The following is a 24,476-nucleotide window of genomic DNA, read 5'->3' on the forward strand; positions in this document are numbered from 1 at the left end:
ATGCAGTGTGTGTTGTATTGGGGAGGTGCAGGTGGTGTATATAGCGGCACGCAGCTCGCGCTCACAGATAGAGAGAGCCTGCACTGCTGCAGAGTGAGGGGCCTCGCGCGAGACGCAGACGGAGGTGGTCAGTCGGTCGGTCAGTCAGTCAGTCAGGGTGTGGGACAGCCCAAAAAAAACTCTACAAGCGGGAGACTGTGAGGGACGTCCTGCAGTCCTGCACAGACAGCCCTGTAACCCCGGAGTGACCCGCAGAGGAGCCTGGAGTCAGCCAGCATGCCTCTGTGAAGCAGCTCCACCTCCCGCATTACACACAGAGCCAGCCTGCGGGAGAAGCCCGTCAGTAGCCCAGAGGAGCGGAGCGGAGCGGAGCGGGACACAGCGCAGGACCAGGACCACAGCAGGAACAGCGAGGCGACATGCAGTGCCAAGCCGAGCTACGAGGCTCGAACCCCGGGCATCTGGCCGCGGGCAGGCGTCGCTACAAAACCTTCATGATTGACGAGATCCTGTCCAAGGAGACCTGCGATTACTTCGAGAGGCTCTCGCTCTACTCCGTGTGTCCGTCCCTGGTGGTCAGACCCAAAGCCCTTCACTCCTGTTCCGGTAAGCAACTTTTTGGGCTCATCCAGGACCCCAACCCTGATATTCGGACAGAGCTCTCCCTGCAGTCTTCCTGCATAGCCTACCTCGCCCCTGTGTCTAGCCGGTGTTGTATGCATTAATAATGTATTATTATTATTATTATTATTATTATTATTATTAATAATAGATAATATTAATTACAGCTATAATCAAGTGTGAATAATCAAAGACAGTGGTCAGTTTTATGTTTTTTTGTATTCCAGAAAAAAAAAACAAAAAAACTCCAGAAAGGCATTTGGCTAATATATAATATTATATTAATATATTAATTAAAATATATTAATAATTACCATCGACACAAGTGCAGCTATCTATCTATACATCAGTACGAAATTGTACTCGTGCCTATTATTTCTTTTAATACGTTACCAATTTAAGAATGATAAAAAATAATAAATATGTATGTAAAAATATGTTAAAGTGCATAAAATATTAGTTATATATGATTGAATATGAATATTATATATTATTTGTGGGTGTTTATGTACAGTGTGTTTCTGTGCAAGAGAAAAGCGTCCGGTGAAAAACTCCTCGAATATTGAGTTCCATGTAGGTCCAAGCATCAGCATCCGTCTGAAGATTTTGGGGTCTTTTTGTAACTGGAAAATTACTAAATATAAAATGATAACATTAAAACTCTTAAAAATGAACCAGGTTTTGATTTAATTAAAGAGAGTGACTAGGAACACTAGGAGGTGTTGTGGGGGCTTAGCTACTGGAACTAGCTCTGTCTAGCTACTATCTAGATTATCTCTAAAGATAAATCTGACAATGTGAGGATTTTATTAATTTAAATAAACTAATTGAGCTTTTAACCTTATTAAAATAGCAATAACCTTTTTTTTTTTTTATAATTCCTGAACCGTCCGTTTGGGAAGACAACCGGGTGCTGTAAAGGCAGCTGGCTCTACTGATTTACTAAATAATATAGTTAGTTAAATGCATAAATTAATTTTAATCCTGGTTTTCCACACTAAATAACCTTCACCAGTCCTGAAGAAGTGCCTGGAGAACGGTTAAACCATCACCTGCCCTTCTTAAAGAGAGTGCCAATTAAGCTCAATTAACTCCAAGCCTCTGTGGATGTAAAGCTGTAGTGCATTAGCTACACATGATCCACACACAGCCTGGATTCACTGCATTTGCACTAATACTGCTCAGTTTCTTTCCAAATTCGGAATAAATCACCCCAAAGCAAACACATTTACCTCTACAGCAGCATATTTCTGTAAATGATCACGTCCTGATGCTGCTGGATGTGTTCTGTTTATGGGAGTGGTGCAGTTTGTGGTATACAATTATACAAGTATTACAGCATCTGCGTAATCAGTAAACACACATGACAATGGAAATCTGTGTAGAAATCATTAATATGACAATGTGAAGGACGCAAGCTTAATAAAACAATCTAGACAGTGCAGGGCGAGAGTGATTTACGGAGGGTGAGAGGAGGGTGGTGGACACAAGGCCCTTATTTAGGCTCTATGCGTCCAGTTGTCAATCCTATGGTGTGGACAAGGCAAGCTCCATCAGGTCTTCAGCCTTCAGAATAAATGTAATTATAAATGTTTTTAGTTGAAATGCCAACTTACATATTTATTTGTATTTTCTAAATTTGGGTTGTTCTTATCCCGTGAGCTTGCCCCCATATCTCCCTAAAAAAGGCTTAGCCGCCCCCCAACCAACCAATCTACAGATCTCAATGCCCCTGTTCAGGATTATGAAGGATTTGGGTGTAAAATGCATGCAAATGCCATTTTCATCTATTTGTCTATGGACTTTACAGCACCCACAAGATAGGCCAGTGCAATACCATGATTAATTTGTTCGTTATTTATTACATATCATGCATATTAATCAATAACTAAATTGTTGTAATTAATCAGACTGTGCAGGGTTTAGAATTAAACACTTAACGTATCCCTCAGTTCAGTTTTAATCACTCACATTTAGCCCCTGATTTGCTCCATTAGTTTAATTTCTGATTCTGATCTGCTGATTTAGCACCAAAAAAATCAACGTTTTCAGCCTAAGTGTTTTATTTTACACCATAATGATCCAAAAATGAGATGTTCCCATGCTGACAGATGCTGTACGATGTTGTTTACTCCTACTTGGGTTGTATTTGATTGCTCCTTTTACTTGAACTTAAGTCCTGGTTTTATAGAAGAGCAGATTTAGCTGTAGGCTGCTCTCCCCAGCTCGGGTTGCTTTACGCCGCACCTCTCAACATGTTTTTCTCACCCCAACTGGCTTTTGACTCACCACCGCAATCAGCCAGTAATGATTTACATTTGTATTTTGAAATAAGGCCTGCTAGCGCTTGCCCCGAGGCTTTAGCATTCAGAGAGGATGCTTATATTTTGTGTGTGTGTGGTGGCATCATACCTGCAATAGGTGCGTTTGACACACAGGATGCGGTTAAGCACATATTTTTCATTCTCAAAAGACTGGCTGGAAGTGAACAAATCACCCACAAACATTCACTCCTAGCCTTATTCATAGGCCCGGTCGTGCAACAAGCACTGTTCTCAGGCAGGAGGTCGGACGTTGCGTCACCCTGCGATGCAGCACTGGAACACTATGTAATTAGTTTATTGGGGATTCATTAAAAGCATTTCTAAATTCTTCGGCAGCTGCACTTCATCCACAGGTTTTAGCGTGGACTTAACCCGTGGGGGGTGGGGGGCTTCACATGTGTGCTCCCGGAGAGAGAATCAAGGCCGTGGTATATATATATATATATATATATATATATATATATATATATTTATGTATGACTATTTATGTATGTGTGTGTGCATGTGTATATATATATATATATATATATATATATATATATATATATATATATATATATATGTAGATGATTAATGTTCATTTAAATGTAAGGAACAAGAAAACACTATTATATATAAACAGTCCATATATAATTATGACAGACACATATTGCTACATACATACATACATATCTATTTTTGTTTTTCTCCGTGGTTTGAACCCTGTAGCTGTTTCTCTACACTGTGTAAATAATTATGGATGAATGGACCAATAGAAATGCTCCATATTTCTTCACATGACTTAAACTCACTTATTTTTCATTGACTTCCATTCAAATCTAAGACCATTTTCACCTTCTCCTGTTAAATCACCATTCTGTAGATACATGTTTTTCATTGGACAGCGACGATAAACATGTAGACATTAAACATGCTCATGGTATCGATTTGCCCCTCTGACTTTGTAAATCTCTCACTGATAGTTATCAGTTGTCCTTATTTCGTATTAAAGTGCCCATATCATGGACAGCTGAAGTTTCCTCACTTTTTTTAAAATAAAAAATCTGATGCAGCAGTTTGCACTGTTTCACATCACACAGTTCCCAACCCAGGCCATACAGCCTGTACATGGAAATCCTGTATATAATTATAATAAATACTTATTGAGTTTACAGCAGTTTAGCTCTGCTAATTCACACTGGTATAAGGTGTTTTCAGCTATGACCTATATTGTGGCACATTGCAGAAATATAGTGCCACTCAGAAAAGAAGTCATGTACATTAGAGTGTTAATGACTAAAACAGCCTGTTCAGTTCTAATGAATAAGAGGGTTAGAAACAGGTGGTGTATATATTAATTATGACTGCTTTTGGTGCATTAATCTACACAAATGTCACAATTGGACTTCAGGAAAAAAAAGCCTAGGATATGAGCTCTTTAATGATTGTAATCTGTCTATTCCTGATATTACAGTTGTTGCACTACCTGCAACAGCATCATTAAGATAAATACGTTGACTTGAAGTTGATGTTTTAGCCAATTAAAAAGAGTTCAGATGATCTGCAATGCGACACAATTCACTTGGTTGCTATTCTGGTAATCCAAACTTTAGCCAACTTTCTGTCCTGCGTAGCTCTGTCATTAAAATAAATGGTCGCCGTCATATCAAAACTCAAATCCAAACACCGGCTGCCCTTTACACAGCCTTTTATGATGAATAGATCAATAAAAAATATCTAAAATCACATAAAATCATATAATATAAGAATCTCATTACATTGAAGGGCTCAGATTCTACATTTTTATTTTCTCTTTGAATTTATTCCTTTAATTTAAGCCGATACTTATGTGGCTTTAAGTGCCATTAACAGTCCTAATAAATGTTTCCATGGCAACGATCTTCCTAACTCCTCTTTATCCTTGTTAAATGGGCTGTTTTTTGTTACTGTACCTTTAAGACACCTCTGGTACATTATTAGTGAGCTTTGCTCTGATTGGCTGCCCTGTTTATGCATGTGTTTACAAAGCAGCTCTGTATATGTCTGTTAACTTCGGTGTGAGTGGGCGGGGCTAAACTGCTGTTGGTTGAATAGGTGGATAAATGCGCTGTTTTTTATGACATCACAAAAACTATGAATATAAATTGGGCTGTTTTTCCATATGTTGAGTTTATAAACTATTTTTGGCTTGATTTGGGCCCTTAAAAAGAGCCCGTAGAGCAGCTATGGCTTTTTCCTGTCACAATTTTGGAAACCCCCAGTTTTATTCGGACAGCGACTAAATATATACGGCACTGATGTTAATGATTTAGCTGCTGGAGGGGAAAAAACGGAGGTGATCTTTGGATATGACACCGACCATTTCAAATTGATCTCAATCTTGACATGCCCCACTGAGAGCTGGGTACGGCTCTTTATACCTGCTGGGTAAATGGTGAAATCGGAGCTGGTGCATTTGAATAGGTGGAGGAGATGAAATAATAAAAATAGCCCTAGCGACTCACTCCTGCTCGCTTTCATGTCAGGCAAGAGGTTATTCACACAGACACACATACACACACTTCCTCTTCTCTGATGTGAAAGGCAAGCTATGAGCAAGAGGGTAGTGAGTATGTGTGTGTGAGTGTGTGTGTGTGTATGTATGTATGTGTGTGTGTTGGGGTTTTGGCAGCTCAGGGCGGAGGGATTGAGTATCCAGTCCAAATATCAGAACCCCTCGCCCACCGTCTCTTTTTAAGCAGGCCTGGTGTGAGATATTCTATATGCCAGTACTTCAATGGCTTGTAATGCTGAATATAGAATCTGGCTGGCACGGTGGCTGGCACTCACTGAGAGGACACTGGCTTCTGGACTCTCCCACTGGGACTGGGGCCGTGGCATCCTTCAGCTGCAGGTCCGTGCTGTTACCGCATCTCACCAGAGGGGGCCGCTGTAACATACGACAAACTTGAGAGCAAGCTTGTGTTCCAGTCAATGGTTAGACTTAGAGGTGGAGGTGTGTGTGTGTGTGTGTGTGGGGGGGGGGGTCTCTAGTTAAATCTATTCTTTATACACAGTGAAAAGATCTTGTAGATCATTTAAAATGGTTCTACATAGCACCAAAAGAAGGTTCCACTATTGTTATGTGTCATATGACCCCATTTCAGTACTATAGAGAACCCTTGTTAGGGCGCTCGGTGTGTACAGCCTAAACCCACACTTGATTAAACGTCTTTCGGTGAAACAGTGACTCCAGTCCAGTATCCACCAGCAGCGTACACCTGATCAAGAGTTCTTAAGAAAAGGTCATGAAATATGGACATTTCTATCTAGAACCATATGGATGCTTAAATAGTTACAATAGTTCTTGAAAGCTTTTGAGAAAGGTTAAATATAGAGCAGAGAAGGGTTCCACTATTGTTATGAGTCATAAAAAAGACATTTATTAGTCCTATATAGAACTAACTTTTGCTAAAAGTTTAGAAAATTACTCTTTTTTGGGGTCATTTGGTTTAAAAAAAAAAAATAAGCTAGAAAATCTACTGAAGCAGACAAAATTAAATAATTATGTTTATTTTTTTTTGTTTTTTTTTTTGTGGTTAAAAAGGTGAATTTACAGAAAATGACCAAATCATATTTCTTTATGGTTGTGGTGATATGAACCAGGCGTCATAATATATATAGTCATTTTTTTATTTTATTTATTAAATCAACAGTGAACCCACATGGGTTTTATGAGTTTATATGTAATGCTAATGATGTAAAAATATTAATAAATCCTAAAAAAGATTTATCTTTTTTATTTCTTTAGGGACTATTTCTATTACTTACTACACCCTGCATGTATCAAGATATATATATTAGCACCACCTGCCTAATACTGAGTAGGACCCCCTTATGCTACCACAACTGACCATTCAAGGCATGGACTCCCTAAGACCTCTGAAGGCGTCCTGCTGTGGAATCTGGCACTAAGACTAACGTTAGCAGCGTCCTGTAAAGTCCTATAAATTGTGAGGTGGGTGGGGCCTCCATGGATCACTTCATTGATTCAGCCTTTGGTGCCCATGACCCTGTCACCAGTTCATACGTGGTTCCTTAATTTTACCACTTTTGGTAGGTACTGATGTTTCCTGATGTTTTAGAGATCTGACCACCACAGTGTCTCTGATTCTCATACTTGACCATTTTTCATGATTTTATCACCTTCATCACCTTCAAGAACTGACTGTTCACTACATCTGTGTTCATCACCTCCCCTGGTACTAATGTTATGGCTGATTCTCAATATTCGGTGGAATTCCCATGAGGCTGCATGAGCTGGGTTTCGTTTATGGCTGTTGTTCTCGTTTAAGAACTTGGTGGGTGATTCACACCTCATCTTTAAACTCGAGCTAACGGTGTTGCATGACATTCTCCGATTCTAAATGAGCTGATAATGTTACTGTATTACGCATTGGACAGAAGAACGTCTGCATAGCCCTCTCTTAATCATCGCGCAGTCAGTCATATCACTTTCATTCCATTCACTGTAGCAGTGCAGACAGAGGAACAAGTCATCCTTACCGTCGCACAGGTAGGACTAGTTTGTGTAACCCAAGGTAAGATCTCGTTTCCCATGAACAATTATATATAGGTTCTGCTTGGCCTGAGAACTCAACTGACTGTGTTGGATTAGAAAAAACAGGTGTTAGTCTGCTGCCAGTGCAGAAGAGCCTGTTTAGAGAAGGTGCTGGCGTAATGGTAGGTTCTAATATTTCACTTAAAGACTCATCTCTCAGCAGAAACCGAGGGAAAATGTCTTTTTCGAGGCTTTTCTGGAAGGAGGTGACAGAGAAATCAGCAGTGGTGTAATCTCCCATGACAAGGTGGTGAAAAATTGCTACATATCAGGGCCTAGGAGGCTTTATCTCATACTAATGTTTTTTTTTTTTGTTTTTTTTTTTGTTTTTTTTGAGAGAGAGACCGGTAGAAGGCAAGGAAGACACTGGTTAATGGACCCATATCAACACAGTTCTATTCGCTTATGAGTTTGATGTAGTATATAAATAACACACTTTTTAATTCATAAATCAAAATGGATGTAAATGTATTTACAAATATATTTTTCCTCCTGTTAAGTCTACAACCACTTAGCATCACCAAATTCCTCACACTTTCAAAGCCTACCATTTACACCCCAATCCATACAGTGCACAACTGGTAGCTCAAATGCAAAAGCAGCCAATTTGAACCCTTTAATGGGCATCGTAACCGCACGGTAGACCTTCTTATTTGTATCCAAATTGCTGCAATGAGTAAAGTTTGTCTGTTTAACCTTATTCCCCTCGTTGAATTGATGAGTAATGCCAGTTACATCCATTTACGTTTTACATAATAATATATATAGAGCTAGTAAAACTCGAGCCATCACAGCTGAGCTTCCCTCAATAACACTGTGCATTGAACAGCTATAGCTACAGCTGTCTATATAGGTAGTTAGCTCTAAACACTACATTTTATTGAACATTTATGTGTATGAGGCTGTAATTAAAGAGATGGATGTATTTGTCAATGTCTTATTTCTCACAGTAAACCTGATTATATTCTAGTTCTATTGTATTACAGTGAATTTATGCCTAGAATTACCCTTACTGGGCGAGTCAACCGGCTGGTTAACTTGTGGATCCGCTTTCTGAATGGATTATCTGGAAAAAAAACCCATCTTAGTGTGACTTTTAAAGGGTTAAATTCATTGATTTTATGATGTCACACACATTGTTATACATTGTTATAAATAAATATTCACCTATTTACAGCTATACAGCAGTTTAGTTCCACCCACTCACACTGCTGTTATAAGAGGTGTTGTAAGCCAGACTGCTTTGTCAACCGTGGCCTAATACAAGGCAGCCAATCAGAACAGATCAGATTGCCATATTTCAGTCTTAAAGGTACAGTACCAAAACGATTGAATCTGTTTATCTCTAAAAGACGGGCAAGTGGGCGTGTACATATGAGTTACGACTGTTTTTGCTACATAAACCCATCACACCACATCATCGGTGTCTGAACTGAAGGAAATGGGTCTTTTAGTAAGCAAACAAACACTGTTTCTGTTCCTAGCTGACAGACACAACCCACAACACTGCCAATGCCTCTCTCTGATGCTGTCTTTGGGGTTGATTCTTACAGGAGATCCGTCTGAAGCCGAGCCTCGTGCCCGCCGGCATTTACGGGCGCTGGAGGAAATTTCACAGGCTTGCATTTCAAGTCGAAACACTTATACAACACTTACAAGTAATGCGATACTGACAAGCGTTTCACTAAATGTTTTCCAGCTCTCGTTGCATCTCGGGCGTTTTGCTTACAGTCAGGAGGGACGCTATTAAGGGCGAGATGGCCGGAGCACGGCTGGAGCACGCTTAGCCTGAAATAGCTCTTATCAGATCCGCCGCATTATCAGAAACGCATGGATGACACTGCCAAATGTTTGAGTCGCTGCCAAAGGATGTGCTGAACGCACACGGGCTCGTTCGATAAGGGTTCAGTCTTTATGGGGCTGAGATGAGGTCTGTTTGATAAGTTTTGAGTGAAGAAAGGAGTCCAAGCACCAAGCTGTCAACACCACGTCTAACCAAAACACTGCGCACTGTGTTACTCAGAGTTCAAGCACACGGCAGGTGCCAGGTGACATCACCCTCGCGGAATCCGATCGCTGGAGGAGGTGCGGCGGAATCGGACATGTACTAGAGTGAAAGCCATCAAGGCCTTAGTGACAAATCAACTTCAGGCAATTTTCCCCTCAGCCCAAAAGTAGTTGATCAGACAAGACACGTTTGGTGTCCGATCTAAATCTGGGTGATTTGTTGAAGGCGCATTCCGTCATCATCCATCGTGGCCTAGGTAGGTCCCAGGTGGGCATGGGCTCTGAGTGGGTCTGTCCATATGTTGTTGGGCTTTCTAAATGGGCCTCATCGTTACAGCCCACCCTAATCTCACATGGGTACCATCTAGGCCCCAGTGTACAGCCCATATGGGGACCCTTAATGGTCCCAGCAATGACCCTGGAGGGTCCCTGGTGGTCATCCATATATGTGGCCAACATGGAACTCTTTCTGGTTCCCAGTTGGGCTACCCATACAGGCCCTGCATGGGCATTTCTATCTGGGCTGTTACCCAGTATGTTGGTGCAATATCTTTTCATGAGGGCTCTTTTAGAGGCACTAAACATTTTACAGAGGTCCGATTGCGTTCACCACCACTGTGAACGATGCTGGCTCTGTAAGGGACGTTTACTTAAAGCCACTCTGAATACAATACAGTACATTAAGTAGTCTCAAATGCAATTGTTTATGCAGTGTGACTCTGTGTGACATGCTGTGATAATGTAGCACTGGTATGGAATCACCATTTTTGCACAATTTGATCAGAAATAAATAAATTAAATATTATAATAATATAAAATGCATATTAAATGCAGCTATGCAGCTTCACATGATTAAATAATAAATAAATGAACAGGAAACTACGAATCTATGTCCAATATGATAAAAAAAGAGCTGAGTACTCCATGTTTCAAAAGCAGTGATCAAATCTTCAGGCACAGAATTGGACAGAAAATTATTTTAAATATATAATGATAATATATTGCTTACCATTTCCCTTCCCATTTTGGGGACGCCCTTCCCAATATATCTGAAATGCTGAGTAAAGCATCTGAAAATGTGAAAAATCTGAAAAAAGTGTTTATTTATATATATATTTCCAAATAAATTTGGTCAAATATTGAAATCTATATTATCAATCAACATACAGTAGATTTACCATTGAATATCAAAGTAAATATTAATATAAATTCACAATAAATGACAAACTGTCTATTTTGAACAGTAGGGTCAAAAATCCAGGCTTCAGTTTGGTTGCTACCACTGTTTTTAGCTACATGTCCATTTTCATATTTTACAGTGTGTCATACAGTGTCAGACACCACATACGCACATATATTTGAGATTACCTAACCCCTTAAACAGCCTACAGCCTACAAAGAAGTCCCTAATAAGCCTAATAATGTAATAAGCCTTTCTGCATTAACTTTGCAACTTTGCTGGGGGGTAAAGAAGCAAACTTCAGACAACAAACATGTCTCGACCAATTGGCTTCATTTGAAGTTAAAAGAAAGCAAAAACATGAGAGGAAATGAAACATTTTAACGATGACTTTAATATCGCTCACTTTAACGGGTTCCGCTGCAGCCGCACCTCAGATATTTAGCAGGAGCTTTACCCTTCTCGTAAAAGATCACGTAAACTCTGCCACACAACGGATGACTGACAGGCAAGCTGGTGCTGAACGGAAAAACAATTCCGAACACATGGCATGTGTCGCAATGAGGAACTGCGAGGAAAATTTCCCCATGGCTAAGTTTAGCTCTCATCTGAGCTTGTAAACAAATGCACGGTATAACAAGCCGTTAAAGCATCTTCCAGCCTCAAAAGTTGTTAAAAATCAGGGAACGTTCATGGCATGTCATACGCAGCATGGAATTCTGAATTATTATGGACTCTTATGGACTTTATTATGAGCATATCAGGTTGTACATGCAGTATTTTATAATAGTTACTATAGTAGTAGTTAATTGTGTGTATTGAGGCCGCAGTTTAACCCCTTAAAACTCCAAGGCATATTACACACTCTCAGCTGTCGCCAGATCACAGGCCTTAATGCAGATTGGCTTATTACACACTAAGGTGTGTTACTCAGTAACTACGGGACGTCTGTACAAACTGGTGGGGCTGTCCTCTGGTAATAGCAGTTTGTAGTATCCCCTTTGCCTGTTTAGAGGGTTAGAAGGTATTGCCATCAATAGGCTGAGTGCAGTAGTGGCTGAGTTCGTTATCTCGCTGTTGAGAAAAGCGAGAGAGGCTCTGAGACCGGTGGTTGATGTGCATACGGGTGGAACAGCACACTGTCAGATGAGCAGATTGCGGTGCTCAATTAGACAGTACCTTAGGTGACAGCTCTGATGAGCCCTGATAACTGCAGGCTTTACAATGATGTTGCAGATTTCCAGCTCACTGTCAAAATCACAATAAAATCAACAGTATGCATGTGTTCATGTGCATTGGGGGAGTATAGGACTGGTATGTACACTGTATGTCCAAAGGTATGTTTGTGGACACCCCTTTTTAGGTCGCACCCATCGCTGATGTAGATGTGCAAATGCATGCGTACACACAGCTTGTCTAGTCCCTGTAGAGACATGTTGCCAATAGAATAGGACTCTCTGGAGCAGATCAACATCATGAACCTATTGGCACCATGCTGCTGCCTAATGCCAGGCGTGGGCTAGATGGGTATAAAGCCCCTCAGCATTGAGCTGTGGAGCAGTGGAGGAACTGTGTTCTCTGGAATAATGGATGGTATGCCCTCCAATACTTCTGGGATGGGTTGGGGAGTTGGGGATGAGGTGTGTGTGTGTGTGTGTGTGTGTGTGTGTGTGTGAGAAGGAGAAGTAAAGAAGTTTCATGCCTGGACAAGCAACAGAACATGTGGAACATTAGCGATGAGCTCATTTCACTGTTCAACACCCACCTCTACTGTTTAACACCCACACCTACTGTTCAACACCCACCTCTACTGTTTAACACCCACATCTACTGTTTAACACCCATCTCTACTGTTCAACACCCACCTCTACTGTTTAACACCCACACCTACTGTTCAACACCCACCTCTACTGTTCAACACCCACATCTACTGTTCAACACCCACCTCTACTGTTCAACACCCACATCTACTGTTTAACACCCATCTCTACTGTTCAACACCCACCTCTACTGTTCAACACCCACCTCCACTGTTCAACACCCACATCTACGGTTTAACACCCACCTCTACTGTTTAACACCCACATCTACGGTTTAACACCCACTTCTACTGTTCAACACCCACCTCCACTGTTCAACACCCACCTCTACTGTTCAACACCCACCTCTACTGTTTAACACCCACCTCTACTGTTCAACACCCACCTCTACTGTTTAATACCTACCCCTACTGTTCAACACCCACCTCTACTGTTCAACACCCACATCTACTGTTCAACACCCACCTCTACTGTTCAACACCCACATCTACTGTTTAACACCCATCTCTACTGTTCAACACCCACCTCTACTGTTCAACACCCACCTCCACTGTTCAACACCCACATCTACGGTTTAACACCCACCTCTACTGTTTAACACCCACATCTACGGTTTAACACCCACTTCTACTGTTCAACACCCACCTCCACTGTTCAACACCCACCTCTACTGTTCAACACCCACCTCTACTGTTTAACACCCACCTCTACTGTTCAACACCCACCTCTACTGTTTAATACCTACCCCTACTGTTCAACACCCACTTCTACTCTCCAACACCCACATCTACTGTTCAACACCCACCTCCACTGTTTAACACCCACCTCTACTGTCCAATTAGAGTAGGTGTGGTGTAATATGTGAAATGTTGAATAATGCTAATAGTATTTTTGTGGCACTATTTGTGGGATTTTTTTTGCCTGATCTAAACGAAATAATTCTTAAAAAAATCTTTTAAAAAAACAAAATATTAAACCTCAGAAAGGCAAAATTATATTATATATATATATATATATATATATATATATATATATATATATATATTTAAAAATCAAGACATAAATCCTGAAAACATCAGAAAATAAAACATCAAAACTCAAAAAAACAAAAGGCAAAATATACAAATCTTTAACAATCAAAACATCAGAAAATATAAAACTTCAGAAAAACTAAATATGAAACTTTAAAACATATTTTAAAATATTAAATCTCAGAAAAACAAAACATCAAACCTCAAAAAAATTAAATATCCAACCTCAGAAAACAAATGATCATGATAAGTACCAGCGTGTGAGCCTGAAGTTTTCCAAATTAACCACCAGCTGATTTCAGTGGTGCTTCAGGTAAAATCACCCTGCAGTATCATTTTTGACACAACATCCTTACCCTATTTATAGCTGATCTCTGCTTGATCAAAGTACGAATAACGCTGTGGATCAACCTGTGAGTCATGTGCATGTGACAGTGTGTCTCGTTCCTGCTATTTTTCTCTAAGTGCTAATAAATCCCAAGGATCTAAAGGATCAAAATGTTATTTTTATGCCCCTCTCAGCACAGCTGAGTCCCAGTCTGCATTTTATGGACCCTGGCGTCTTAATGCTGTCTGAGAGAGAGAAAGGGAAAGAGAGACAGCGGGGGAGAGATATGAAAAGATTTAAGTTTGGGATCACTCTTAGGGCCGAAAACCCAGCCTCCCCTCTCTCAATTTATTACCCAGAGTGCATTGTGAGTGTGAGCGCGAGCATCGCGGGAGAATCATTATCTTCCAGCGGTTCAGAGGTGGCGGTGTAAAACACCGGTTACGTCATTATAGCAGTCCTGCAGTTCAGGCACCTACATCAAGAAGGTCAGACCTGTTAGCCTTCCCGTCCACCGTAAAGGCGAGAGGGGACAAGCTATTAAGCAGGATTTAGTTCAGTTGGACATAATGGTTGGTGAAACTGGCCGGGGCGCAACGGCAAAAGTAGCAGAATGGGCCTCACGGCGCAATGTAGGGTCAGTATTCTGACTGTAGATTAAGCACACTGCGGGAACCGCTGTGCGGTGTCAGCATGGGGTCACCATAACATACTATTTTACTCATTATTGAGGTTCAAACCATATGTGCCCTGCAAAGAACAGCCAGGCCGAAAATCCAACGTCCATATTTTCTCTATTAAAGAGTTACTCTTTAAGAGATTGCTCCACTAAAGAGCCCACATCATGTAAAACTGAATAAAAATTAACATATAATTAACATAATTTTGATGTAAAACGTACAAATCAATACCCATATATGAAAACCAAACAGCAAAAAAATTAATGTATAGATTTTCTGATCCATCTCATTATACTGTATATATGCACCAATTCAGGCCTAAGGTTAAGGCCTGCCCATCATCAGCAGCCAGAATCAGAGAGAGCACAACTGGCCGTGCTCTCTCCGGGTGGGTAGATGGCGCTCTCTCCCCTCATCACTCTAAAAACGATGTTGGCCGGCACAGGCCTTGTGGAGCTGGGGACCCGGCGCTTTCCTCTGAGCGTGCCGGCTGCCTGGCGATGCTGCATCAGCGGCAGCTCGAATGCTGCATGTACCCTCGTAGTGTCGGAAGCATTGCTAATAATAGAGGGGGCTACAAATGGGTGGGTCAATTGGGAGGAAAAAGCAAAAACAATTACAATATTTACAGTATTTAGCCTGGACTGCCAATCAGAATAGAGTTTTTACATGTACCAGTTTCCTTCACCTGAGTGCAGTGTTTGACGCTCTGTCTTGTATATGCTAAATAACACTAACCCTTTTCTCATTTCTGATTGGCTATCCCAGGCCCCTCTTCACTTAGGGCGTACCCCCTTCTGTCTGTCATCACCCGCCAGCCTCCCAGCACCCTGCCCCACCTGCCCCAGCCCTCGCCCCCTGGCCGGGTCACCCACCTGCCACTACACTCAGGGCCTGGCGAGCCGCCGCCCAGCGAGACGCCGGTCAGCATCAGCAGTGAGTCGGAGACGGAGCACAGCATCCCCCGGCTGAAGAAGCCCCGCCGAAGCCGTACCATCTTCACCGAGCTGCAGCTGATGGGTCTGGAGAAGAAGTTCCAGAAGCAGAAGTACCTGTCCACTCCTGACAGGTCAGTACCAGGGCCGATCCAGAGCTGTATTTAACGGATCAGGTTTGGGCTATTTTAATCTCAGTCCAGTTCCGAGTCTTTGTTTTAACCACGGTGTTCAGAGCGCCATCTGGTGTCCTTAAGGCACCACTAACGGACATTACTCCCAGCCGGCTGCAGCAGCAGTGCGGACGTTCTCAGAAGGTAAATAAAACTGAAGAACCCATTCAGAACCGAGTGGAGGCTAACGCTAATGCTAACACACATACACACATGCTATAGAAACCCCAATCCCACACAGCACATTCACCCACTATAAACCAGTTATTACACACCAGTAGACCAACAACAACCACAGATACCAGTCCAGAGTGTGTACCACTACACACACACACACACACACACACACACACAGGAAGTGATTAGACTGCAGTGTTGTAAAGGAGCTGGGAGCTGATTGGTCAGGGAGGAGAGTCAGACTGGATTAGAAGATATTAAACACTATAAAACATCATTTTAAGAAAAGTCTTGACTGAACTAAATCAGTCAGTCGAGAAAGTCTGATTATAGAATCTGATCCTGAAAATAAAGAGATTTAAGAGATTGTCTGATCTAAACTGTGGCTGAATCATTTATGCAAACACAGAGATCGTAGGACAGATAAACATGAACCTATTGGCCCCATGCTGCTTCCTAATGCCAGGCGTGGGCTAGAGGGGTATAAAGCCCCCCAGCATTAAGCTGTGGAGCAGTGGAAGAGCTGTGTTCTCTGGAATGATGGATGGTGGTGCTCCATCCAGTACTATTGGGTGAGTTAGGGAGTTCTTGTCACTGAATGCAATCAAATCTAGTAGAAAGCCTTCTTCCCTGGACAGTAGAGACACTTACTCCAACAAAAGCAGTATCAACTCTGATTTCAGAGAAAACAATAAATATGCTGGTGTCCCAATACTTTTGTCCATATAGTGTATATGTAGGTTCACTGGGTGGCTATGTAAGATCCAGGAGATAAAGCCAGTGACTACATGTTTGTTGTAATTTGTCAATGGTGGACTAAACAGACGAGTGTAAAACAGGATTGCAGCTCCAATAAACATGTTACAAGTTTGTGCAAGGCCTGGCAGTGATGAAGCTCATTACGGACGATGACAGGCATCTGAAACGGATGCGACAAAAATGAACTGCGGGTGTGGTCGCGCTCGCAACAAATGCTTTGGGCTTGTTTTCATAGCATGAGTGATGCAACATGGAGAACTAGTACAATACTGAAATGATTCAGAACACACTACTGTACTGGCAGCACACACTGTTAAGATGACCTGCTCTCATTTGCGTAAAACGCTGGGGCCTTGCTCAGTCCTGCATATTCACACTCGCACAGTCCAATGGGATTACCCTGCGATACCGAGGAGAACGCTGAAGAATCTTCAATGACTTGTAAATGTAAGCATGAACTCCATTTTTTTTGACCCAGAGCGAACAGACTCATTATGACATTTTGATTTATGTTTTTGGGAACGTCTCAGGCCCAGTTAATCGGCGCGAGCCAACAGATGACGTACTGCCACATTCTAGTCAGGACAGGAGTAACATTTTAACCTCGTGCTTTTTCTTATTTTTTCTTTTCTTTTTGGAATAGCGAAAGAAAAAGAGCCTCTAAAAGAAACACTACCCCCATTCAAGAGGAGAAGGCCACACGCCAACAACAGCAAACAGAAATGTATTATACTGATTTAATGCCAATCATTTAATACACATGCAGGTGTATATAAAACGCTTTGGAGCTTCGTACAATGAGATGAGGTAATCGAAGTGTCTCGGGTCACCTCTCGCGGGTTCCACTTTCTCGGCCTTCGCGTATTTTCCATTCGTTCCGTTCTGGTTTGGCTGCGCTGGCCGTGCCTCCGTTACGGCCTCAAATCTGGACCAGGTTTGGATCCGTAGAAGCCACCTATGAGGATTCGGAATGTGTCAGATATGGAAAACAATTGGCTGAGGTTTCTCACTAGGGTCAGTTTGGCTGGCTGTTGCCTAAAATAATAATAAAAAAAGCATTAGGGCCGCCACGGATCATCTGCACTGAGGCGCAGATCTCCCAAGTTGAAGAGGCCGTATGTAACTTTATGGCACCAGCCCTCCTCCAAGAGACATACTTCCCTGCAGGCCCAATCAAGCCTACCACCTAATCAAGAACTCCTGAAGGCATACAGCTAGGTGGACCAGGTGGGCTTGATTAGGGTTGGATATGGTATGGATATGGTATGTGGTGTACCACAGCTTCAAGCACTGTGCTGAACACCGATCGGCCAAAACATTAATACCACCCGCCCAATATAGAGTAGGTCCCATATGTGCCGCCCCGAAAGATCTGAGCATGCGAGGCATGAACTCCACAAGAGCTCTGAGGGCGTCTTGTGGTATCTGGCACCAAGACGTTACCAGCAGATCCTTGAAGGCCTGTAAGTTGTGAGGTGGGTGAGGCCTCAATTGCATCAATGAGCCTTAGGAGTCCACGACCCTGTCCTTTGACCACTTTTGGGAACGTACTATCCACTGCATCATGTTTTGGAGGTGTTCTCACCCAGTCGCCATCTAGAACATCACAGTTGGTTCATATATATGTGTATATACATATATATATATATATATATATATATATATATATATATAGACACACTCATATCTGCTGCTCAGTCTTAGTAATGAAGTAATTAAAATCTCACTGGAATGAAAAACATGAACTGGGAGAATTCCCCCCTCTACAGTTAGGGCCAAGGAATGAGGGGGATCACCGTGCCGCAGGTCTGTTTGTGCTATTTCACTGTCTCTCTCTCTCACTCTCTCTCACTCTCTCTCTTTCGCTCGCTCACTCTCTGCTTTTTTTGGCCATAGTTAAGTATGCACAAGCAGCCAGACGATCAAAAGCCCATAAAAGCAGTGAAAAACATGCAGCGATATAGACTATAATGATGTATATAATTTAGTGATAATTGTTTTTACGAGGCAGAGATGATTATAATCATGGTCATTATCATCAATACTCAACTTCAAAAGGCCTCCATGAGACGGCTGGGTGTGTGTGCGTATGTGCATGCGTGTGTGTGTGTGTTTTCGTTACGCACACTGACAATCAAGAGATAAGACAGCAACAGGCGCAGGCTCTTGGCATGAGGATGCTATCAGTTGATGTGATACACTAACAAGACAGGCGGTGTTGCACGTTCACATCTTATCACATAACGAACAAAAGTATTGGGACACCTGCTCATTCATTAAAAGAGTAACTGTCTCTACTGCCCAGGGAAGAAGACGGCTTTCTACGAGATTTTGGAGCATGTCAGCCATAAGAGTGTTAGTGAGGTCTCCTCAACCCATCCCAGAAGTGTTGGATGGAGCTCCACCATCCATCATTCAGAGAACACAGTTCTTCCACTGTACCACAGCTCAATGCTGAGGGGCTTTTTAACCCATCTAGCCCACGCTTGGCATTAGGCAGCATGGTGCCAATAGGTTCATGATGTTGATCTGCTCCAGAGAGTCCTATTCTATTGGCAGTACTTCTCTACAGGGACTAGATAAGCTGTGTGTGTGCAATAGTAACTCCAGGTTAATGCCAATGCACAGCCTTACCTTGGTCTCCTTGCCAGGTAGGCAATCAAACCCCCTGTCTGCTGCTAGAAGGGCAGTGGTGTTACTACGCTGTACCAACCGCATGTACGTGCGTGTCTGTCTGGAATATGAGATTTCTCAGATCGTGCGATAATCTGCTCATTTCCAGCAGATCTTTGCGCCTCTCTTCAAATGGCCGAGCACTTCTCTGACCGACCGAGAGAGCCTGGCTAATCCTCTCAGGCTGTTGGGAGCCACTTTGAAGGCAGGCGTGGTGGGAGTCTCTGTCCGGTCGTTTGATACAGTCCCGCCGTTTGATACAGTCCCCCCTGCTACCCGCGGCCCTCATTCACACGGCCAGCCGTGGCTATCGCGTTACCATCAAACCAATCGCCGCATTAGTCACGGAAAGCTTGCCGAAGTGGCCAGAAGAACTACAGCCACCTCTAGAAGAGCAAGGAGCTGGCGTGATAGGATTACCTTTTTTCCTCTAGAGATAAACGCTCATATGATTCAATGGGAGGTCTGGAAAGACAGAGTCATGTAACCCCCTTTGATACATCAACCCGGCTTCACTGATTATGCCATGATTAGATGCACATCTGGACCATGGCGGGCCACCCACTGGCTTTTATGCCAAGGACAACAGGTGACCTCGGGATTGGCGTTAATGTCCTCTTCGCTGCCGGTTTAGCGAAATTCCTAGTTTTCAAACATACATGTAATTGATCTTGGTTCTGATTGGCTGTGGCTGTGGTACTGTGCCTCATTCAAACAGCAGCCCAGGCTGAAACACTGGGGTTAAACTGCTGTAGGCTGAATAGGCAGGTATAGACTGTTGTGTTGTGTATTGGCACCCCTGTTCAAATGTCAGGTGTTGGTGATTTTTAAAAATGTAAATTATGTGTTCACATCCTTCACAGGATACACACTTCTAAGGTCTGATTGTTGTTGATGTGCTTAAATTAACATATTGGAAAAAATAATACAGCGTAAAATGTGGCATGTACAAAGGTTATGGTACATTAGGCATGTTAAATCCAACAAAAACATAAACACTGTGCTCTAAAATGTGCAGAACAATGTCATTTTAATGTAATTTAAATGTAAATAATTGCTGCTGCTACTTCAGACGTTTATGAAATGTCATGAAATTGCTATTTCAAAACTCTCCAGAGGGCTTTCAGTGCAGCGTACAGCATTTTGACAGTACTACATTAAAATAAAGCCATATGGAGACACAGGAAGCCACAATAGATGGCCTGAAATTCACACAGAGAATGCCAGTCTTTTGGTAAATAAACAGATGCTGAGTCCAGCTTACCTCAGCTAGTGTCACTATGCTAGCCCTGTACAGCTCGTATCTTTCAGCTGGAAAACAGCCAGTTCACAGTAGGGGAAAGATGGCATATGTATATCTTTTATATCATATTTCTTAATTTTTGTGTCTTTTCACATTTATTCTTGGGGGGGGGGGGGGTGAAACGCAGATATGGGCCCTTTAATGAAGCCTTTTATATATATTTATAACTTTTAATAACTCTTTCAAAGTTTCTTAAGTGCTAACACAGGTTATTTTGGGCTATATTGATTGATGCTTTATGGTCATTGATTTATGTGTGTGTCTGTGTGTTTTTTGTTTTTTTAGGTTGGACCTGGCTCAGTCTCTGGGACTCACCCAGCTGCAAGTTAAGACCTGGTACCAGAACAGACGGATGAAGTGGAAGAAAATGGTAAGTCTATCCATGAACCACTCATTAAGCCCAGTCCTGGACAATGTAGTGTTTCCATATCGCAGACAGACATACCTCAGACTAGTGAGATACTGAGTGAGGAAATTCTTCCTGGCGGCTACGTCCATATATAACCATTTGGAGGTCTATATCCATATTTCCTAACATCGTGTACCTCGAGGTTCGCAGTAAAACCAAGACCACCAAGCTACGCTAGCTATTTGGCAGCTGAAGATTCTGGACCATATCATTAAAAATCCATTAAACAGCTTTTAACCTGCTCTCCCCAGATTGCTCCCCATACATCATATATATTGTCAAAGAGGCTGTAGCCTGAGGGTGCTTCGCTTAGGTGTGTGTATGCATTTTGAGGGAGAGAGACTTAGATAAGTAATGATTTAGAAGACAGCGCGGGTCTGCGTCAGTGCGGTCAACTCCTCAGCCGAGAACAAAAGCTTGGTAGCGCATTCTTCTCAGAGATTAATGACCACACTAGCCCAGCCCCTCTGGCCCACACATCTTCCCTTAATCACTGTAATAACCACACTCTCCTTTGACCTGGGCTTACATTTATCACAGCTGTGGTTAACCTCTTCAACTTTAAGGACCTGCCAGTGGGTCCAGACTTCCGTTCCTCTCTCTTTCTGAACTGCGCAGTAGGAGAACTGTAGATAACGGCTGCTTCTAGGCCTGATTTATCTATTGACTGTTATTCTGGATAATCTGGATCATCTCTGACATGAAAAATACTAGTAAATACTTAGTATTTTTACTTATTTCTTTTGAATAAAGACAACATTAATAAATAATCATCATCCAACATCCTGACCTCACTAATGCTCTTGTTGCTGAATGCAATACAATTCTCACAGCTTTCAAGAAGTAGAAAGCCTTCTTCTTCCCTGGCCAGTAGAGACAGTTACTCCAACAAAAGCAGGATAAACTCATTGTAATCCCCTAGAATTCAGAAGAAACCGTGAAGGAGCAGGTGTCCCAATACTTTTGTCCAAATAATATTATATGCTATTAGGGTTTGGGTTTGGGTAAATACCATCTTTACCTTGTTTACGTGTCCATGACATGTCTCACGACCCTCCACCACCCCGTCACTTCCCTTTAACTCTGTCAGATCTCTAATTTCTGGCTCTACTGATCAGAGAGGGGGGACTGGCTTCTTACCACGAGCAGAAGGACCCTGAACTCCAGCCCAAAGTCCCCCCCCCCTTTTCAGTCTGCTCCTAAAGCATCATTTGCTGGGGCTTTCTACTAGCTGAGGGCATGCTCTAGACTAGTAAAAGAGTGTTCTAAATGACGAATAACCAATAACCAATACTGAGTTAACCGGTGTCCTCCGGATATGTCTGTTCATGTAGGTGCTGAAAGGAGGACACGAAGCCCCAACCAAGCCCAAAGGCAGACCCAAGAAAAACTCCATCCCAACCACAGAGGAGATTGAAGCCGAAGAGCGGCGGCTGGCTCAAATGGCAGAGGAAGACCGTCTGCAGGCCCAAGCCCAAGCCCAGGCCCAGGCCCAGGCAAAAGCACAGGCACAAGCCCAGTCCCAGCTCCAAGCCCAGGGGGAAGCTTTTCAGTCGCAGCCACAAGACCTGAGCACGAGCAGCGGGTCAGGCGAATCCCTCCGCCCCCTGCCTGCGGAGGCTTCATGCCGGGACGAGGTGCCCCAGCTGACGTCAGAGACTATGGCAACAAGCTAAGCAAGCGGTTAGCATTCACGGACATGCTAACACATAGCCAAAGACTGAGAGCAGAGCGTACCGTCAGCACTTAGTGCCTCTGAACACCGTAGCTCCAAAGACCTGAATGGAGGCAAGGCCAGCTTTGAGCTGAATGGACCAAGGTGCAGAAAGGCACTCTGTTACATTGTTTTTACGTGCTTCTGTGCTTCAGCTGCCATTCTGAGACTGAGTTCAGTGTTTTACGATCAGCTGTGCGCAGCCAAATGCGTTTCGACAGAAATTGCATCACAGAGGCAAGTCGCACATTATTCTAACTCTAGTACCTTACGTTCCAAATGGACAAACAGCGAGTGTTTTTTTTTTCTTTCTTTCTTTCTTTTTCCTGAGCGATTTCCTCTCTTACATCATAATTGCTGCCTGGTTTATTGCCTCTGTTGAAAATGGTTCGTCTGCACACTGCGGCGTCTCGCCCCCTGCCAAAGAACATATATCTGAAATGCTGAAATGCCCTCAGAGGTAATAGTGCCTTTTTGTCTCATGTTTAAAAGCCTTTCCCATTAAATGCCAAAAAAACAAGCCGAGTGCTGAACACAGGTGTACACTTGTACAGTGTTTTATTTTTCTACATGAGAAAATATGGCTTTTTAAAGCATGCTTGGCAAAGGATGGGGAGGAAAATAAGACGTGCTATTTCTATAGCAATTAGGTCTTATTAATTGCTATGAAAAGTGCTATTTTTAAACTTTCCAAAGAATGTTTTCTCTATGGTTAAGCTAAGATGCCTGTTCTGTTTTCATATGGTTGAGTTTGATTTCGTTATTTTTGCGTGCATGACAACCCTCCCAATCGATTATATCTGAATATTTGAAACTGCATATTTATTACTTGTGTAAAGTCAGGCTTCATGTAAATATATGAACCCTAACGCGACAGCTTAATATTCCATGAGGCAAGTGTACATCATACCATACCTAATCACCCCATAATGTGTTCTGAGAACTCCCTCAGCCTGTGATTGGCCATAACCACCAAATAATTTGTTCTGAGACTTCTCTCTCTGACTGTGATTGGTCCTAACCATCAAATAATTTGTTCTGAGACCTCCCCCAGTCTGTGATTGGCTCTAAATACCACATAATTTGTTTTAAGACTTCCCCCAGTCTGTGATTGGCCCTAACCACCATATAACTTGTTCTGAGACCTCCCTCTGACTGTGATTGGTCATAATCACCACAGTAATTTGTTTTGGAACCTTCCCCAGTCTGTGATTGGTCCTAATCACCCCATAATGTGTTCTGAGACCCCCCCCCAGCCTGGGACTGGTCCTGTTCTAGAACCTTCCCCAGCCAGTGATTGGTCATAATCACCACATCATTTGTTTTGAGACCTCCCCCAGCCTGTGATTGGCCTTAACCACCACGGTAATTTGTTCTGCGACCTGCCCCTGACTATGACGGGCTCTAGCCACCTGTGATTGGTCTTTAGCCCCACAGTAATTTGTTCTGGAACCTTCCCAAGTCTGTGATTGGTCCTAATCACCCCATAATGTGTTCTGAGACCTCCCCAAGTCTGTGGTTGGTCCTGATCACCACACAATTTGTTCCCATGATTAGAATTGGGCCTAATCACTGTGTTATTTGCTCTGAGACATCCCATGAGTATGATTGGTCCTAATCACTGGATGTATTTGTGCTGAAACCCCGCCCCCTCTGACTGTGTTTGGTTCTAATCACCAGGTAATTTGTTCTTAGACCTCCTCCTTTCTGCGATTGGTTCTTATCACCCTGTGTTTTGTTCGGACACCATTTAATTTGTTAAA

The 24,476-nt window shown here is 42.6% G+C and overlaps 1 protein-coding gene across 1 annotated transcript; it reads left to right on the top strand.

Annotated features, from left to right (window-relative positions):
* Positions 1 to 419: 419 nt before the first annotated feature.
* barx2 (BARX homeobox 2) lies at positions 420 to 22,675 on the top strand. The gene is made up of 4 exons (XM_072695610.1): positions 420 to 606; positions 15,339 to 15,639; positions 20,876 to 20,960; positions 22,334 to 22,675. Exons 1-4 carry the CDS (start codon positions 420 to 422, stop codon positions 22,673 to 22,675), a joined length of 915 nt encoding a protein of 304 aa, XP_072551711.1.
* Positions 22,676 to 24,476: the final 1,801 nt, after the last annotated feature.

This window comes from Salminus brasiliensis, chromosome 13, assembly GCF_030463535.1.
Source record: "Salminus brasiliensis chromosome 13, fSalBra1.hap2, whole genome shotgun sequence".
In the NCBI taxonomy this organism is placed as follows: domain Eukaryota; kingdom Metazoa; phylum Chordata; class Actinopteri; order Characiformes; family Bryconidae; genus Salminus; species Salminus brasiliensis.

Coding starts and splice junctions, on each gene's coding strand:
- barx2 (XM_072695610.1), top strand. CDS start 420: ATGCAGTGCCAAGCCGAGCTACGAGGCTCGAACCCCGGGCATCTGGCC. Junction 607..15,338: donor AGCCCTTCACTCCTGTTCCG/GTAAGCAACTTT, acceptor TGGCTATCCCAG/GCCCCTCTTCACTTAGGGCG. Junction 15,640..20,875: donor TACCTGTCCACTCCTGACAG/GTCAGTACCAGG, acceptor TTGTTTTTTTAG/GTTGGACCTGGCTCAGTCTC.